This window comes from Schistocerca americana, chromosome X (assembly GCF_021461395.2).
Source record: "Schistocerca americana isolate TAMUIC-IGC-003095 chromosome X, iqSchAmer2.1, whole genome shotgun sequence".
In the NCBI taxonomy this organism is placed as follows: domain Eukaryota; kingdom Metazoa; phylum Arthropoda; class Insecta; order Orthoptera; family Acrididae; genus Schistocerca; species Schistocerca americana.
Genome location: NC_060130.1, coordinates 391979561 through 391997257, shown reverse-complemented (window position 1 = coordinate 391997257; position 17697 = coordinate 391979561). Strand labels below are relative to the sequence as shown.

General features: G+C 43.0%; 1 protein-coding gene across 1 annotated transcript in view; it reads left to right on the top strand.

Annotated features, from left to right (window-relative positions):
• LOC124554738 (F-BAR domain only protein 2-like) overlaps positions 1 to 17697 on the top strand; it is a 280178-nt gene that overhangs the window by 136792 nt on the left and 125689 nt on the right. Inside the window, exons 10-11 of the mRNA XM_047128385.1 lie at positions 10315 to 10448; positions 10589 to 10662. Of these exons, the coding sequence (XP_046984341.1) occupies positions 10315 to 10448; positions 10589 to 10662 (208 nt within the window). The remainder of the gene's footprint in view (positions 1 to 10314; positions 10449 to 10588; positions 10663 to 17697) is intronic.

The following is a 17697-nucleotide window of genomic DNA, read 5'->3' as shown; positions in this document are numbered from 1 at the left end:
TGTGCTTTCTACTCATCACGCATTAGTATTCAGTTTACAAAAGATATTCATACTCTGTGATGGATCATTGAAAAGATAAGTGGGTGGGGTTGATGAATAACAAGCTGCCTTCTTCCATATCAGCATTGCACTTTTAATAATAAGAAAACTTTAGGTTGACAGATTTTGAAAATCAGCAAGATGGGATACATGTCACATGAATGTAACTGGGTTCATGTTTTCATTGCAGCTGTGGAATACTACAGTTAAATTTTTGTTTGACTTAATCTGGGTGATAAATCTGGAGGAAATAATAAGAAGTCAGTACTAAAACACATTTATTCTCATGGCAATAAAGGAGAAACATGAAATGGAAGGTGTCCTTGTCATATAAAATGCAAAGGTTTTCTACCTTTTACGGAGTTTGCTGGGACATGTACATTCCATTAACTACAAACCATGTAGAAACCAACAAATTTGATGAGGAGTGCTGTAATGTTTCAAAACAATGTTTTCCGTGTGTGAGGAAACAGAATTACTAACTTCAAACTTTCTTGGAACAAAGAAGAAGGTGATATTATTTGATTTTCACAAAACATGTGCACCTTGCCAGCCATAAACACATGGCACCTTACTTGATGTCTCACTGTGTTCTGTGTGTCTACCCCATGGTTTGTAGTATTCTTCTTGAAGTTCTGAAAGCATCTCACCAGATGGCAGCACCAGACAGGTAAGGGACGTCGATACCTAACCACTCAACTGTGTATTACTTTAGTGGGACATACGTGTTGCATCAACCACTAAGGGGTTGACACGTCTTCATATGGGACGTGTATAGATTCATTTCCAAGTGAGAGGATCCACTGATGTGAAGTACTTGAGGTGTATAGCTTTTTGGTATGCTTTGTAGTATTTTAGTGTATATTCAGACAACAGGGTGGAGACCAGTTTGTCAGCTGATGTACTATCTGTTTTTCAGAGCTAAAGAAAAATGGGGTAAAAGTTTTAATGTTTCGTGAAATGCATTATCTGATTTTCAAATTACTAGGAGATTTTAATGTATCATCAAGGTAGGTAGCTTATCAAACATCTTGTAAGTAATCACCCTGTCTCACTTTCTGAGGTGTTTGTTTTAGCCTTCACTCTGTTTAAACTATCAACTATTTTAGCAGTTTGTGGTACAGAGAGGGCTGGTGAATATGAGTGAAAATGAGGTAGAGTGAATGGAATTTTTGCTGGGTTTGTATCTTACGTTGAGAACTTTCGCCAGCTTATTCTTTGTTGCATTGCAGTCCTGCCTGCTCTCCATCTCTTGGGCATGGATACGTTCCTGCATGCACTTTCCGCCATGCAATGTGCAATGCCACTTTCTGCACTGACAGCAACCATGGACTATATGTCACCTAAAATCCAGCACGGTAGCCAGTCCGTTGTGGTGGGGCCGCCATGTACCCTGTTGCTTGTAGCCCCCTGGCAACACAGGGATCGCTATGCTGATGCCTGCGCCATTTACTCCCCATGTATGCCAAGGAGTAGATGCCCATCTCCCTGGGGCATCAGGACTCCCGGCAATGGCCATCCTGCCAGGTGACCCTTGCTGTGGCTGGGTGGCGCCCATGGGAAGGGCCCTTGGTCAGAGTAGGTGGCATCAGGGTGAACGACACGCAATGAAGCGTGGCACATCATCTCTTGCTGGTGACCAGCCACCAGCAGTCTCTAAGCATTCGAGGGCTCATTTTAAAGCTAATGTTTATGACCCCAAATCGTTCCCTTCCCTGGCCACACCATGGGAGGAACGAAAGGCAATGAATGAAAGTGAAACGTATTCGCCCAGGTATCTCGTCTGTACCAGAGCTGATAGGGAATCCTTTGTATCTGTGAAACCTAAGTTCTTTGTAGTGCATTTACAGGACAAGTTTGCGGAGGTGGAGGGCTTGTCCAAAATGCGCTCTGGGTCAGTTTCGATAAAAACGGCATCCTCTGTCCAGTCACGCAGGTTACTTGCTTGTGACAAGTTGGGGGATGTTAGTGTTACCATCACACCACATAAGAGTTTAAATATGGTCCAGGGTATTATTTTCCATAGTGACCTACTTTTGCAGTCTGATGATGAGCTGCGCGCCAACTTAGTGTCGAGGTGTTCATTTCGTCCGGCGCATTCATCGGGGTTCGAGGGACAATCAGGTTGCTACCGGTGCCTTCATCTTGGCCTTCGAGGGTGATGCATTACCAGAGAAGGTCAAGGTGATGGTCTACCAATGTGACATCAAGCCCTATATCCCTCCCCCGATGCGGTGCTTTAAGTGCTGAAAGTTCGGCCACATGTCTTCCCGCTGCACTTCCAGCCTCACATGTCGAGATTGCGGATGCCCATCACATCCCGATACTCCATCTGCCCCGCCTCCCATCTGTGTCAACTACGGAGAGCATAATTCATCTTGCTCGCCAGACCGCAGGATCTTAGAGGAAGAGCGCAAAAACATGGAAAATAAGACCCTGGACCGACTGACCTATCCTGAGGCCAAGCGAAAATATGAACGACTACATCCTGTGCACGTGACTTCCTCCTATGCTGCTGAAACGACAACCATGTTAGCCCCATCAGTTCAGCACATTCTAGCCAGATCACAGAGCCGTACGACTCCACATGCCCCCTTGCCCCTGGGGGGGGGGGGGGGGGGGGCAGCACTATCCCCCCTGTTGCTCCTGTGCCACCTACCTCGGGAGCAACCCCCCCCCCCCCCCCCCCCCAACACACACACACACACACACACACACACACACACACACACACACACACACACACACACACACATTGGGGACCTCCGTCCCCGCTTCTAAGCCGGAGAAGTGTCCAACTTCTTCGGCTTCTCACGCTCGCAAGGGGTCCCTTGGGTCCCTCCCTTCCCAGGTTTCAACAAGCAGGAAGGCTGATGACCGACAGTGGCATAAGTGCCCACAATCAGCTGGTCTTAGGGCTTCGCAATCCTCCTCCGTCCGGAGACTGAATTGGTGAAGCCCTCCCAGCGAATGAAACCCAAGGGGCAGCGTGAGAAATCAAAGAAGAAGAGCTGTAAGCCAAAGGAACTTGCGGTGGCACCCACCTCACTGCAACCTTCGAGCTCTGCATCTGAGGACAAGGTGGAGGTTCTGGCATCTGCTGAGGACCTTGATCTCGCCAGTCCCTCGGACACGATGGATAGCACTTGCACATGTGCTCAGTCGGACACAGCAGCGTAATCCGCCTCCCCAGCCCCTTCACGCCTTTCTCAGCCATGGACAATATCATGCTCCAGTGAAACTGCAGCGGTTTCTTCCACCATCTTGCTGAGCTCCGACACCTTCTCAGCCTCCACCCTTTGCTCTTCAAGAAACTTGGTTTCTGGCAATGCGAACTCCAGCCCTCCATGGCTATCGGGGTTATTATAAGAACCGGGCAGTTTATGAAAGGGTCTCTGGTGGTGTCTGCATCTATGTCCTTCACTCCCTTCACAGCAAGTCTGTTCCTCTACAAACACCTTTAGAGGCTGTCGCTGTTCGGGTGTGGACACCACAGGCTGTTACTATCTGCAGTCTTTATCTTCCACCGCACGGTGATGTCCCATAGCATGTCCTGGCTGCGCTGATAGCCCAATTGCCGCCAGCTTTTCTGTTACTCGGCGACTTCAACGCCCATAACCCTCTGTGGGGTGGGTCAGTGGCAACAGGTCGAGGCACCTCCATTGAGCATGTATTGACACAGCTCTACCTTTCCATTTTAAATGATGGTGCCTTCGCACATTTGAGTGTGGCGCATGGCACGTATTCAGCCATCGACTTTTCGACCTGCAGCCGTAGCCTCTTACCGTCTGTCCAGTGGAGTGTGCGTGATGACCTGTGTGGTAGTGACCACTTTCCGATCTTTCTGTCACTGCCACAGCGTCACTCTTCTGGGCGCCCTTGCAGATGGGCTATGAATAAGGCTGACTGGGACTTGTTCTCCTCCATGGCCGCTATTGCGCCTCTTTCTAATGAAGCCATTGATGCGATGGTTCACTCAGTCACCACTGGCGTCGTTACTGCCGCAGAATCTGCCAGTCCCCGTTCTTGTGGGTCCCCTCGGTGGAGGACTGTGCCTTGGTGGTTGCCTGAGATCGCTGAGGCGATTAAAGATCACCGGCGGGCGCTCCAGCGTCACAAGCGGCATACATCTTTCGAAAACCTTATCGCCTTTAAACCGCTCCATGTGGGGGCCCGCCACCTCATTCGCCAACACAGGCAGGAGTGCTGGGAACGATATGTCTCCACCATTGGCCTCCATGTCTCTCTGTCGCAGGTCTGGGCCAAGATTAGACGCCTCTATGGCTATCGGACCCTGCGCTCTCACTGAATGGAGCAGTTTGTACTGACTCTGACGTAATTGCAAACCGCTTGGCAGAGTATTTTGCTCTGAGTTCCACTTCTGCGAATTACTCACTGGCCTCCCGCTCCATTAAAGAGCAGATGGAACGTCGGAGCCTTTCATTTTGCACCCACCATCCTGAATCCTACAATGTTCCATTCAGTGAGTGGGAATTTCACAGTGCCCTAGCCGCTTGCCATGATACAGCTCCTGGGCCAGTTCGCGTCCACTGTCAGATTCTGAAACACCTTTCAGTGGACTGCCAGCTACGCCTCCTCGACCTTTACAACCGTCTCTGGGTCAAGGGTGACTTCCTGTCGCAATGGTGGGAAAGCATTGTTATCCCCATTTTGAAACCTGGCAAGAACCCTTTGGAGGTGGACAGCTACCGCCCCATTAGCCTCACCAATGTTCTTAAGTTTGCTCGAACAGATGGTGAGCCGGCGATTGAGTTGGGTACTCGAGTCTTGGGGCCTCCTGGCTCCATCTCAAGGTGGGTTCCGTAAAGGCCGCTCTGCCGCCAACAATCCGGTGAACCTGGAGTCAGCCGTCCGTACGGCCTTTGCCCGCCGTCAGCACCTCATCGCTGTCTTTTTCTGACATGCGGAAGGCATACAATACGACATGGCGCCATCACACCCTCTCTACACTTCATGATTGGGGTCTTCGGGGTCCGCTGCCGATTGTCATACGAAATTTTCTGTTGCATCGTACCTTCCGCATGCAAGTCGCGGCCTCCCATAGTTCCTCCCAAGTTCAGGAGAATGGGGTACTGCAGGTGTCTGTTTTAAGTGTGTGCCTGTTTTTAATTGCAATTAACGGACTCGCTGCGGCTTTGGGAACATCTGCCTCGGCTTCCTTATATGCTGACTACTTCTGCCTTTACTATAGCTCCACTGGCATTGCAGCTGCTGAACGTCAGCTGCAGGGTGCTATCCGCAAGGCGCAGTCTTGGGCTGTAGCGCATGGCTTCCAGTTTTCGGCCGCCAAGACCTGTGTTAGGCATTTCTGCCGGCGACGAACAGTTCACCCTGAGCCGCGGCTTTATCTTGTCAGCGAACTTCTTGCTGTGGTGGAGACACATCGTTTTTTGGGTGTGGTTTTTGATGCCCGGTTGACTTGGCTCCCACATATTCGGCAGCTTAAACAGATGTGTTGGCGGCATCTTAATGCTCTGCGATGCTTGAGTCACACCAGCTGGGGCGCCGACCGATCTACCCTCTTACAGCTCTACCAGGCGTTAATCCAGTCCCGTCTGGATTATGGGAGCCTGGCTTATGGTTCAGCATCCCCATCTGCGTTGCGGGTGCTGGACCCAATCCTTAACGGCGGGATTCGACTTGCCACTGGTGCTTTCCAGACCAGCCCTGTGGACAGCATACTTGTGGAGGCAGGTGTCCCTCCACTGCAGTTCTGGTGCCAATGTTTACTGGTCGCTTATGCTACGCATGTTTGTAGCTTGCCCGGGCATCCTAACTATTGTCTTCTGTTCCCACAGTCGGTCGTCCATCTCCCAGAACGTCGGCCCCGGTCGGATTGTATGATCGCAGTCAGCGTCAGAGAGCTTCTCTCCGGGCTTGGGGTTTTCCCTCTTCCACCTCCTTTCCGGGCCCCTCTGCGTACACCCCCGTGGTGTGTGCCTCTACCTTGCCTTCGGCTCGAATTGGCACAGGGCCCGAAGGACTCAGTCCCTCTGGAGGCCTTCCGCAGCCGCTTTTTTTTCCATCCTTGCCATGTATCAGGGCTCTGGCGTTGTATACACTGACGGTTCAATGGTTGCTGGTGGTGTCGGTTATGCCCTGACTCTAGGGGACCACTACAAACAACATTCATTGCCGGCTGGCTGCAGTGTTTTCACTGCTGAGCTGGTTGCCATCTTTCGTGCCCTAGAATATATCCGCTCCTGCCCAGGTGAGTCCTTCATTATCTGTAGCGACTCCCTGAGCAGTTTACGAGCTATCGACCAGTGTTTCCCTCGCTCTCGTCTGGTGATGGCTGTCCAGGAGTCCCTCCATACTCTTGCCCGTTGGGGCCGCTCTGTGGTCTTTGTGTGGACCCCTGGCCATGTTGGGATACCCAGCAACCTGGTTGGTTTGGGGGATTAAAGGGACCAGACTGCTACGGTCATCGGTCCCTTGTTCCAAAATTTCAAACACCCACACAGAATAAAAAGGAACAATGGAAAAGACGACTGACGACACAGGACAAGAAAGACTTAGACAGATACCAGACAAAAGGAATTAAAATCACACAGAGTGTGACAGTGGTTGGCCAACCATAGAGACAAAAAAGGAAAAGCAAACCACCGAGAAACACACTAAAAAATCAGACTAAAAGCCATAAGTTTTATACATTTCAACTACATCCATCTGACATTTGTAACAACCATATTGTTCAGTGCCCTAAGAACAAAAGCAACTGCCACCACCACCACCACCACCACCACCACCAACAACAACAACAACAACAACAACATTGAGCAGAATGCTTTTGGCAAATCAGTTTTTGAGCTCCCATATAGAATAAGACATTTTACAAAAGGGTTTTACAAAGTTGGTGTAAGTATGTAATGCCTGTATTTGTGTTTTGTTTTATAACAGATTGAAAAATCTTTTCTGTTTCCTTTCTAAGAATTAAAAACATATCTTCTTAATACCGAAAAATAAGACCTTGTAGAAGGACAACACCATTTGGAGAGATATGTTAATATTTCTGAATCTGATTAATCAGCACTGAATCTATTATTATGCACATGAAAAACCTTTTTAAAATGTTAAATCATAACACATAAAAAACTGATTTGTCAACAATTGCTTAACTTGAGAAACCCTATCACATGCATGCGAATCTGGATTTCAATAGATTCGCAGTCAGAGTTGTATGGAAGCTAGTCAGCTGCTGTTATGTGGTGTTCAAGTTAAGATTGAACACCACAGTTCTGTTGAAAGTGGTATGCCCTGGCATTTCATCTGTGAACTATTGCAGTCACTGACAACAGCTCTAAACTTAACATTGAATTCATACCTAGGTGCAATATGATATTTACATTTATATAAAATAATAAGAGGTTTTCTTTTTCTTTCACATTTCGTTCTCCCTCAGTAGGAGAAGGTCGGTCTATTACAAGACATGTAAGAAATGACCTTTATCATATCAACAGTAGGGTTAAGTTTTTGCTTTTTTACCTCTTGCCATTTTGTTGATGGCGCTGATAGCAAAGGAAAAGGGGGGCAGGGGGGGGGGGGGGGAGGGGAGTGTGTGGATTATGCTCCTAATTGGGAATTTACTTCAAGAGAATTTGACCTGAGCAACAGCTCTCGTATTCATCATACAGACAGGGGAAACCTTAAAAAACTGTGGCTAGGACTGCTGGCTTTGCCAACTTACATATGATCATCACTGTCTCCATGAGTGCAACAGATATTTGTTGTGTGTTCTCTGACACTGCCTCAGCCGCAAGCTCAGTAACTTCACTCACACTGTTGTCCTGGATGGGTTTTCCTATAACACAGCATGGAGGAAAGGTCGTTCCTTGTTCATCTTCCATCATCCTTACTCTACCTAAGAAGGCATTGCAGCTGTGTCAACTTGCCCACCACAGTAAGCACATGCTGGATTGTCATTCTTCATCTTTGTCAAAGTGGGACTGTTACAGTATGCCTGGAAACGATTCCACCATGACATGGAAGCCCAAGAACTTATACCATAGACACTGTCGGTGTCCTTTCTCCACCCATTGTTCTCTGCCATATCTGTGGCCAGGGTTAGTAGTAGTGGTCTCTTCTCACAAGTCTGGTTATCATCACACCTCCAAACCCAGTATGTAACAAACCTTTCTGTACTGTTTCTTCATTGTACATCACACAGCAACAGTAACCCTTGGAATAGTGCTCTTGTTGTTCACATCTCCATCCACTTGTGCTGTGTCTTCACAGGCACTGACACATTATATTGGTCAGTGAGGGTCTTGTAGTTGTGGAAGTGGTGTGCTTGTAGCTCTATCAGTGTCGTCGTCGAGAGACTTTACACTGAACTTAAACTTCGTGCAGTCCATGAGTTTGCTGTTGAACTCTCTGTCCTTGCAGTGGGTGTACATAGTTGTTACTCACACTTTCATGTCACAGTTGTTCTTTGCCGTAACCCATGGACCTTTAGTCAGGTGCAACCCATGGTTCACAAGGTTACAACAAGCTATTGTTTTTGTTGAAGTCATCAAGTTAGTTCTTCCCTGCAGAACTACCCGATTCGTCACCAGAGTTTCATTCAAAATTAAGCAAGCAAAGTATCATTCATGGTTTCAGTTTTTCACTTTCTGAGCAGAACTGCTGTGGGTCACTTCACTTCATTTGACTTTTCTACATCTGCTGTGCCTATTCTCATGTATTCCGGACATTTATGATCAAGATTTTGCTTTTGCTGTTACAACAGCAAGCACAGCGGTCTTGTTGATAATACGTGTTCATCACATGTGCTGACCCAGGTGAAGCCCCAGCGTGAAAGAAGTAATTGGTAGCAAAAAAGCCCACGACTGTCTGTGAACCAAATCCTAAACCACTTGGTATGTAGTGTGACAGTTAACCATATAGCTAATGAGGTAATACCATTTGTAGTAAACCATGGCAAACCCGAAAGGGAGGGTACTGTTATTTAAACAAATAGTTATGTAAGGATTTTTGTAGTAGTTTACACTTGTGCTAAATTCATTTACAACTCAGAGGTAACAAGTAAGAGTTTATGAAACAACACATTGCTTTAAGCAAGAGGCCAACTATGAAATATTGAAATTTAACAAAATGAGGTTATTACAATGTACAAATTTCTAATGTGATAATCTTAACTCATAGTTAAGATAGGCATTTGTGAAACTTATTACCAAAATTTCTTGGCGAAAAATGGGAGATGTTACCAGTATTTGAGTAGATGCATATCAGCTACAGAAAATGGGTAATTTTGATAGCTCTGAAATTATTGTAAGTATTTAAGAAGGGAAGTCATTCTGTATAATTCAGAAATACTGTTATTGAAAGATAAATAGCTAATAAGAATAAGGTGGTGTAAAATCCAGAAGAATACCTGACAAAGAAGTACATAATTGGGCAAACAATGAATAGTGAAAGAGGAGGAACTTGATATCAAACAGTAAACCTAAAATAGGGAAATGACAGATAAGGATTATGTGACAAAGTGAGACATGAAGTGATGAAGGAAGAGAGGAAAGACTGGCGAGAACATAGCAAACTTAACAAAGGCAATATGATGAGGACCAAGTTTCTGAAGCACATATGCTGTGAAGGAGAACCAAATGACTCACTGATGAAACAAGGTCTGCGATGCTGCATTGCAGACTACATTTTGCAGCAGCTTGTTTTTTGATTTTTCATTACCATTCATTTTGTTAAGAGGTAATACAGAATCCTGAACACTACTTGTGAGTGGGCATTCTACTATTGGTTATGCGTGTCTTCCCACTGAATTTGGTAGTGTGTCATGAATGTATGGATTTTATTGTTAGAGCTTGTGTAACATATATCAACTTAACTGAATGTATTCTGTAGCTTTCCATAATGAAAGTATCACCACAAAGTCTTGAGGTTTAGTGAATGATTTTTAGAGTAGTTCATTTTGTCCAATGTTGGAGATGTTCTATCTTCATCTCATTTGTATACTTTTATTTTATGAGCCAGTGATTCATGGATCAGAAGATAGGAACATGCACTCTAAAATACATAAAGTAACCTGTGTGCTTAATTTTATGATGAGGTTGTCTAGAAATATATTGTTTGCATTTTCTAAGCTATTATCATGTGTTGTGTTTCATGCAACCTCTTCTTTGTAGCCCCAGCCAGTCTCATTTAACTACCCTTCTGCCTCTGTAATTTTAATTCATCAAAGTTTCTTCAAAAAATTAATACTGTGTATACCTTATTGAGAAATACTGTAATCATTGTTTTTAGACGATGAAAGAGAACACAAAATTCATGTGGAAATCAAACCATTAAGCAACGGGTCTGCTCCAATGAGTGCCAGTGTTGATGAGCTCCGTGCAACGGTGGAAAACTTGTCTCTTTCACCGGTTGCTACAGTTACAGTGAGTGCTTCATTGCCACAAAATTAACTTTTTTGAATGTGCATTTTAATTTTATTTGGTTCTTTGTAATTATGAGTTTAGGGTTAATTGATGTCCAAACCCTTTATTTTCATACTTTATGTATTTTTTTTTTTTTTAAGGCAAGAAGAGATTCAGCTGCTGACCCAGACTCTCACATCAAACGCTCCCAGTCTGTCTCTCAACAGCTAGGAGGGTAAGGAACCAATGATACTTAATTTTAGTCATTAGATAATATAATTTTGAAATCAATACAAGACTGAGCTGATGATGTTAAGTTTGATTAAGATAGCTTTAAGTTTAAGACTTGTGTTATGCCACATCAGTTCCTTCTAGGTATTTAGCTGACAGGATGTAGGTTTTGAAGTAAATTTCATACATTTTGGTTTATCAAATGAGTTTATGGGAAAAGAAATAATTGTAAGTAATTTGTTTGATCATGGAATACCTTGTTTGGAATCAACAGTGGTGGGGTTATTGAGCATTCAGTGTTTTAAAGATATAGTTGATAAAATAGTCCTGAAATAATTGAGTTATTTACATCGTATTGCTGTGTTTTGCAGTTTTTTGGTTCCTTGTTTGTATCAGATCTCGTAGATAAAGTCTTTCTTTGCAGTTACTCTTTCATTGGTAATGATGAAATTATTCCATGTTAAAGCATGTTTTAGCTTACAGAATTGCATGACCAGTTGTGAGCATGATAATTTCGTTAAACTAGAAGTGCTTATTAAGTCAAGGGGTAGAAGACAATAGGTTTTTTAAATTTTTAAGGTCTGCACAAGTTTTGCACTCATTTTGACAGTGTGAAGAGTTCTTTAAAGTGACTCAGTTTTTCAGGGGATGATGTTATTTTTCTAAATTGAAGAAAGTTATATGATTGCATCGCTAAAACATGTGTGTATGCTTTCTCTTTCTCATTCAGTCCATTAAAGAGCACAAATACTAGAAACATTGATTCATCTTACAAACATTAAACATCATTATTGTATTACGTAAGTTTTTTTTCTAAGTTTCCTGCTAATGTAACAGATCTTTTTTGGAAATCTGCTCTGTGAGCAATTTTTTGTCGTAATCTAGCTCGTACTTCTTAATGTAACTAGTCATCCTAAATATTTCCCTGCAAGAGAATATTTTCTGATAGTATTAGGTTACTGTTGTAATACACAAGTATAATGTCATCATTCAAAATTGCAGAGGATTTGCATTTTTTTGAAAAAATAAATTACACATCAAGGAATAGGTTTAGATTTTCCCATTTAAACTTTGCAGACAGTTTCATCATGGGAGGTAGGTTCATATCTAGGTAGTTAATACGGAGTTTGCACAGTCTTGCTGTGATAGGCTGTTACCGTGCCACACATGGCTGTGAAGAGGCTCATAATGGCAACTGGTGTGTAATGGTGTCTTGTTTCCCATATGTAATAAGCATTTGGATCATGCAACAAGTAATGACTGATGAATAAATATTTTCTGGATGACAGAGATTGAGGAGTCAGTTATTTTACATTGCAAGACATGCTGATCACATCAAGTTGCCTCCAATGAAGGCCCTTTAGATGAAACTGTTTCATGGTGCTTAGTCCAGTGGATATTTGAGGGCACGCACAGGCAGTATCCGTGACCTGATCACTCCTATCAGACATCATGTAGCGCATGTTGTCAGATGTGCCAAATGGTTCATGCAGTTTCAAATGCTGCACTGTCTTCTAACTGGGCGTGTGTGGCACTACCTCTGCACATCTCATTTGTTTATCTGGATCATTACCAAAGACTTACCAAAAGGATATTAGTTACTTGCATTGATGCGGAACCATCTTTTACAGTTTTCTCATGAAGTGGTTCATTGGACTGTACGATTGGAATGATCGTCAGTGATGAATCCAAGTATTTTGTGGCCATTGATAATGATCATATTTCCTGTGGACATTTAGTGGTGCCCGACTCCAACATTCGCTGTGGGAAGAAATGTTCCCCAGACACTGTTGTGCTGAGCTGGGTAACCTTTGTGTGTGCAACATTGTTGCCAGTTACAGTAATAATGGGATTATGAAAGTGCAGTGCCCTGTGCGAGATATCCTGAACCACACATCTAGCCTCTCGTCAAACTGTTTCCAGACAACATTTTGCAACAGGACAGTGTGCAACTGCAGGAAGCAAGGATATGACTGGAATGATTGTGAAACATTTCCACATAAGTATGGGGTACTAAATTTCTCAACCTCTCACCAACACAGCCTATACAAGACCTTGTAGAAAACCACCTGCAGTTCCTGCATCCTGTATGGGATTAAGAGACAGACCTGCAGCATATATTGGACATGCCACTAACTACCATACAACATTTTTCTGCTTCCACGTCTACTGAAAACACATATTTTACCCAAAAGAGGTAGCCTAATGAGTTACTACAGCCTCATTCAGTGGTTACACACTGTCTGTTGCTACTCGTATTTGCTGTCACCATTGGTTGACACCATTGCTGGATTAAACTTCACATATTTTGAGAATTCACCCTGTAACACTGATTATGCTCCATATCTATTTGCCTTGTGTTACAAGACAACTAATGAAAGTGGTTTAATGAGTAGTTTCAAGGCGTTGAGTGTACCACATTTGACATATTCCTTGTACCAGTACACTAACTAACTAGTGTGGCAGATATGTCTTCACTGCATGTAGCTGTAATAATTGGCTTTACAGAATCTATTAAGAAGCAGAATGTTTTTGAAAGAATGCTAAACTGGTCATACGTACGACCTGAACAAAGACAAGAGGATGGTTATCCAGTCACAGCAGATTCCTCACTAGCGTGGTTGGCTCCTGCGACTTCCAACTCATTACCATGATTCTAAAGTCCCAAGTCCCCAGCAGAATGATACCTATTCGTGTTCCTTATGTTTAAACTGCTCTAGAAATCAGTATCTGGGGTCATGAGTATTCCGCCACACATTTTGTTTAATAAGTTGCTAGATCGAATTTTTATGAGATACAAGTGATACCATAATTGGAATTTGTAACTATGTTGACCAAAGTTTCCCATATTAACACTAAGTGATACAAAAGTCCCCAAACCTCCAAATTAATGTTATTTAGCCACAGTAGACTTCGAGCTCTTCCCTGAAACTAAAACCTGCCCTAAAGTAGGAGCATTTTAATGATGGTGAATCGCATCAGTGCAATATGACATTCATTATTAACAACATTCTGGTCAAAGCAAATTGTCAAGGTATTCCAGAGTGCTTACAGTTGGTGGTATGATAATATATTTTGTAAAAAAAATTTCTGTTTGTTACAATGTAGTACCGTTGGCGTGTGGGTTACTGTTGTGATCTGCACTCCCGGGAAATCAAGATCGAAAGCTGACCATTCCACTAACTCAATGCGCAATGAGAATTTTTTTCAGCTTTGGTAAAATCTTATCAAATTTGTGGTAAAACAATTATGTTCTTCTAAGGACACAAAAGTGCACCCATCTGTGAAAGAATCATTTTTGTACAAATTTCAAAGTGTCTTACGTACATGCCTGGAAGGAGAGACACTGTTGACATTCCACAGCTATAGGAAATGCTTTAAAATTAATTCACTGACTGGGAATTAATTCCAAAATCCAAAGTGCTGTAGTGAAGAATGAGTGTGTGTCGACCAGCAAGGAAGTGATTTCTGAATCCAAGACAGGGCATTTCACTCGTATTTTCACTATCATCATTATCAATGAGGACCTGCCTTTCCACTGCTATTTAGCAGTGGCTGAAAGGTCTAGTTGGAACTTTGAGTCCACCAAAGATGTTTTCAATGAGCCCTTATCTCTGTGGGAGTGGGTTTCAAGATTATCTATAGCATATTACATGACACTAGGTCACAACAAAATCCATTATTGCATGTTGTTGCACGTCAACAGAAGTACTTTCAAAATCCGTCTTGAACTTTGTCTTAATATGGAGAAGTGAGAACTTTTTGGCTCATCAGAGTTAGTCACATTAATTCCCCTTCTTAAGCCTCAGAAGGATCTTACTGGTCCAAATAGGTAATGTAATGTTACCCCTCATGAAACACATGGGAAAACTTGAGAGCAGATGGTCAACTGCTATAATGTCACAATCTTAGGATCATAAAAAATGTATTCTGTACCCCAGGTATGATACATATCATACAATTACTCACCTAATCAAGGAATGATTTTTGCAATAGTCATCCACAAGTCAAGAGACACTTTGGATTTCAAAATTAATTCGGCCAGCAAATTAATTTTAAAACGTGTTGTACAGCTGTGGATTATCAACAGTGTCTGTTCTTTCAGACCTGCATGTAAGAAAGACACTTCAGAGTGTGTGCAAAGACCAATATTTCACAGATGGTTGCAGTTTCACATCCTTTGAAGTACATAATTGTTTTACTGGAAATCTGATGCATATTAGAAAAAAGGAATTTCAAATGATATTTACAAATCATAGTTGTGAAACATTTTAGATGAGCACTACAGTTTTAACATTGTATGTACAGGGAGGAGAAGACAGTGAGATTTGTGTGGCTCTTCAGTTTTATGCTCTGATTGTGGTACCGGGTTTTATCTGCCGATAACTTTCACAACTTACCTGCTGAGTAGCATGTGATCCAGAAGATGTAAAGAGCAGATGAAATGTCAGCAAAGGATGAAGTTACTCATCTGCTCCAGTTGCCCTAGTCCTCTTCAGGATCTCTAATAAATAAGTGCTGCTGAGAAAATGGAGCTGAATATCCAGAGCACCATTTTCCTGCTATGACAGTAGGGACAGATGTTGTGTTTGACTTGGTTATGGGCACATGGGAACAGAGAAATGAGCAAGCTGATCCTGAAGCCAAGGAAAACTGTGGAAGTATTAGCTGAACAGTGTGCTACACCTGTGCAAGCTACTATCTTAATATTGAGACCACAGGGTTGTGTTCTGAAAGTTGGAGCATTGGCTGAATATCAGGACAACATGGGTGAGGACAACATGCTGCAGTTGGTGAAATTAGTGTTCTGGCTGTGACATTTCTCCTTCTGATCATAGAGTTGGGGTTAAGTCCCAACCATCTGTTCCTGTAGGGCACACTCTCACAATACCAAAGATGTTCTACAAATTTTGTATGCAATAATATAACGGAGCACATTTTACGTTTTGACAGATAGGCATAAGCTGACTCGCAGAATGTTTCAGACAAGCATTTCAATAAAAATTTTACTTGGTAATGTTTTGTAAAAACACACACACACACACACACACACACACACACACACACACACACACACACACACACACACACAAACACACACGTTTGTTCTCATCATTTATTGTTGCTTTTGTTCCCTACAGTATGTGGTGGAGTGTCTACAAGGCTGCTGCATGTGTTACCATGTAATGTTGACCACCATACAACTTTACTTGGTGTTGCATTTTCATGATATTTAAAAGAAGTCATTTTCCTGCATAGGCCATTTTTAAAAAATTGAAATAAACGCTTTATTTCATTATTGGCGATTAGCTAATTTTTCCTCCTTGGTCATGTGGCAACTCCTTCCATAGCCTCCATCCGTAGCAGCAGATGATGGGTGAGCCTCACTGCTTTTCATGAGCAATTCAAACTCTGGCACTTTGTTGCAAATGCTTTGGCAGTTTAGCATTAGGATTTTAATATTCTCTACTGTGAGAGGCATTTCTTTCAACCTTACAATGATACTTCCAGGTTTCTTACAGCTATCATTATCTGGATTGGATGGAGAGTCACCTTAAAAAAAAACCTTGTATGTGGCACACACAGTCAGCTACCGGAGTTGCTCTTATGTGTAGCACACTTGTAACCCTTTAGGGGGACCCTACAATTCTCGACCCTATGGTGCAAGTCCAGGAAATCGTAGCGCCTAGCTTTTCACAGAACCTTCGAAGTCACTGGTTCAGTCCTTCCACTGGACACAGAACAAAAGGGCCACGATAAGTTCTGGGGAGAATACTGCAAATTGTGAGCTTTGTTGAAACACTACGCACAAGGCTGGTCTTCTCAACCTTCTCTGTCAGTCGCTAGAATGATCCGAGTATGACCTCAGAGCCCAGACAACAGGCATCATTTGTTCCAATGTTCACCACAATCTGCAGTTAGCTACACCCTGTTCCCTCAGTGACTGCAGGGATAGCCTCTTCAACATTTTGAATCCCCCCCAGGCATATACACTGACTGTATGTGGTGTCCTTTCATGTCCCTTGCTGCCATTTCTTAAGGGGTACCATCATTTGCTGTACATTTGAGCTGCTGACAATTAATGAACCCTACCATTTTGTAACTGCCTCCTCTTGACACCAGACAAAACAGGTGAAGTGAGTCCCACTGGCTCAGTTTCAGTTCCAGTGAAAGATAGTGTCTCAAATTTGTTGGTTAGGGGATTGGTATAACACCCTGAGCCCTCTGTGGTCCCCGTCCACCTAGATCTACCGTTGACACACCGCTTGCAGTCAAGTGGACGTGTAATGATGGATCCTGTTCTTTCTGCATGGGAGACAGAATCCACAGGAGAGAATAGTACTTGAGGTACCTCTGGTACCGGTAACACAGGTACACGACTCTTGGCAGCTCTTCCAACACACCAATTCGCAGCAGCTGCCAATTGATGAGCAGCAATCTGGGTGATTTTGAGATGCTTATGAACATCAGCCAACTCATCCCATGTTCGAGAACAGCATTTACATGGGGCTGCATTTTTGGTGGTCCAATGTACTACAAGGCAGTGAACAAATAACTTTAATTTAAACCCGCTGTCTATTTTGTTGGCTGTTGAGCTAAAAAGTTGCTAATTTCCTATAAGAATTGGAGAAAATACACACAAGAAGATTTCTGTTAAGTGAACACAAAAACCTGTGATAAAAATTACTAGTTTCATAAAATGTTTTGAGGTTTATTACAGTTATTAACAAACTCGAAAAGAGTTAATTTGTGATAAGTGCTGACAATATATAGGGCTGCTACACTTCAATGGGAAATTAGATGTAACACAATATGTTAGAATATCTGCTACAGTGATTAAACCACAACCACCAAATTACTACAGATTACTCATAGGTTATGCAAAGGACATTGGTAGGTTCTGAAAATTCACAAAAATACACATTTATTTGCATTGATATACAATGAAATTCAGGGGTGATATATTCTCTGGCAGAATTGTGAACTACAAATGCTGATTCGTTTAAAAATAAGTTACGTAACCAAAACACTTGTACTG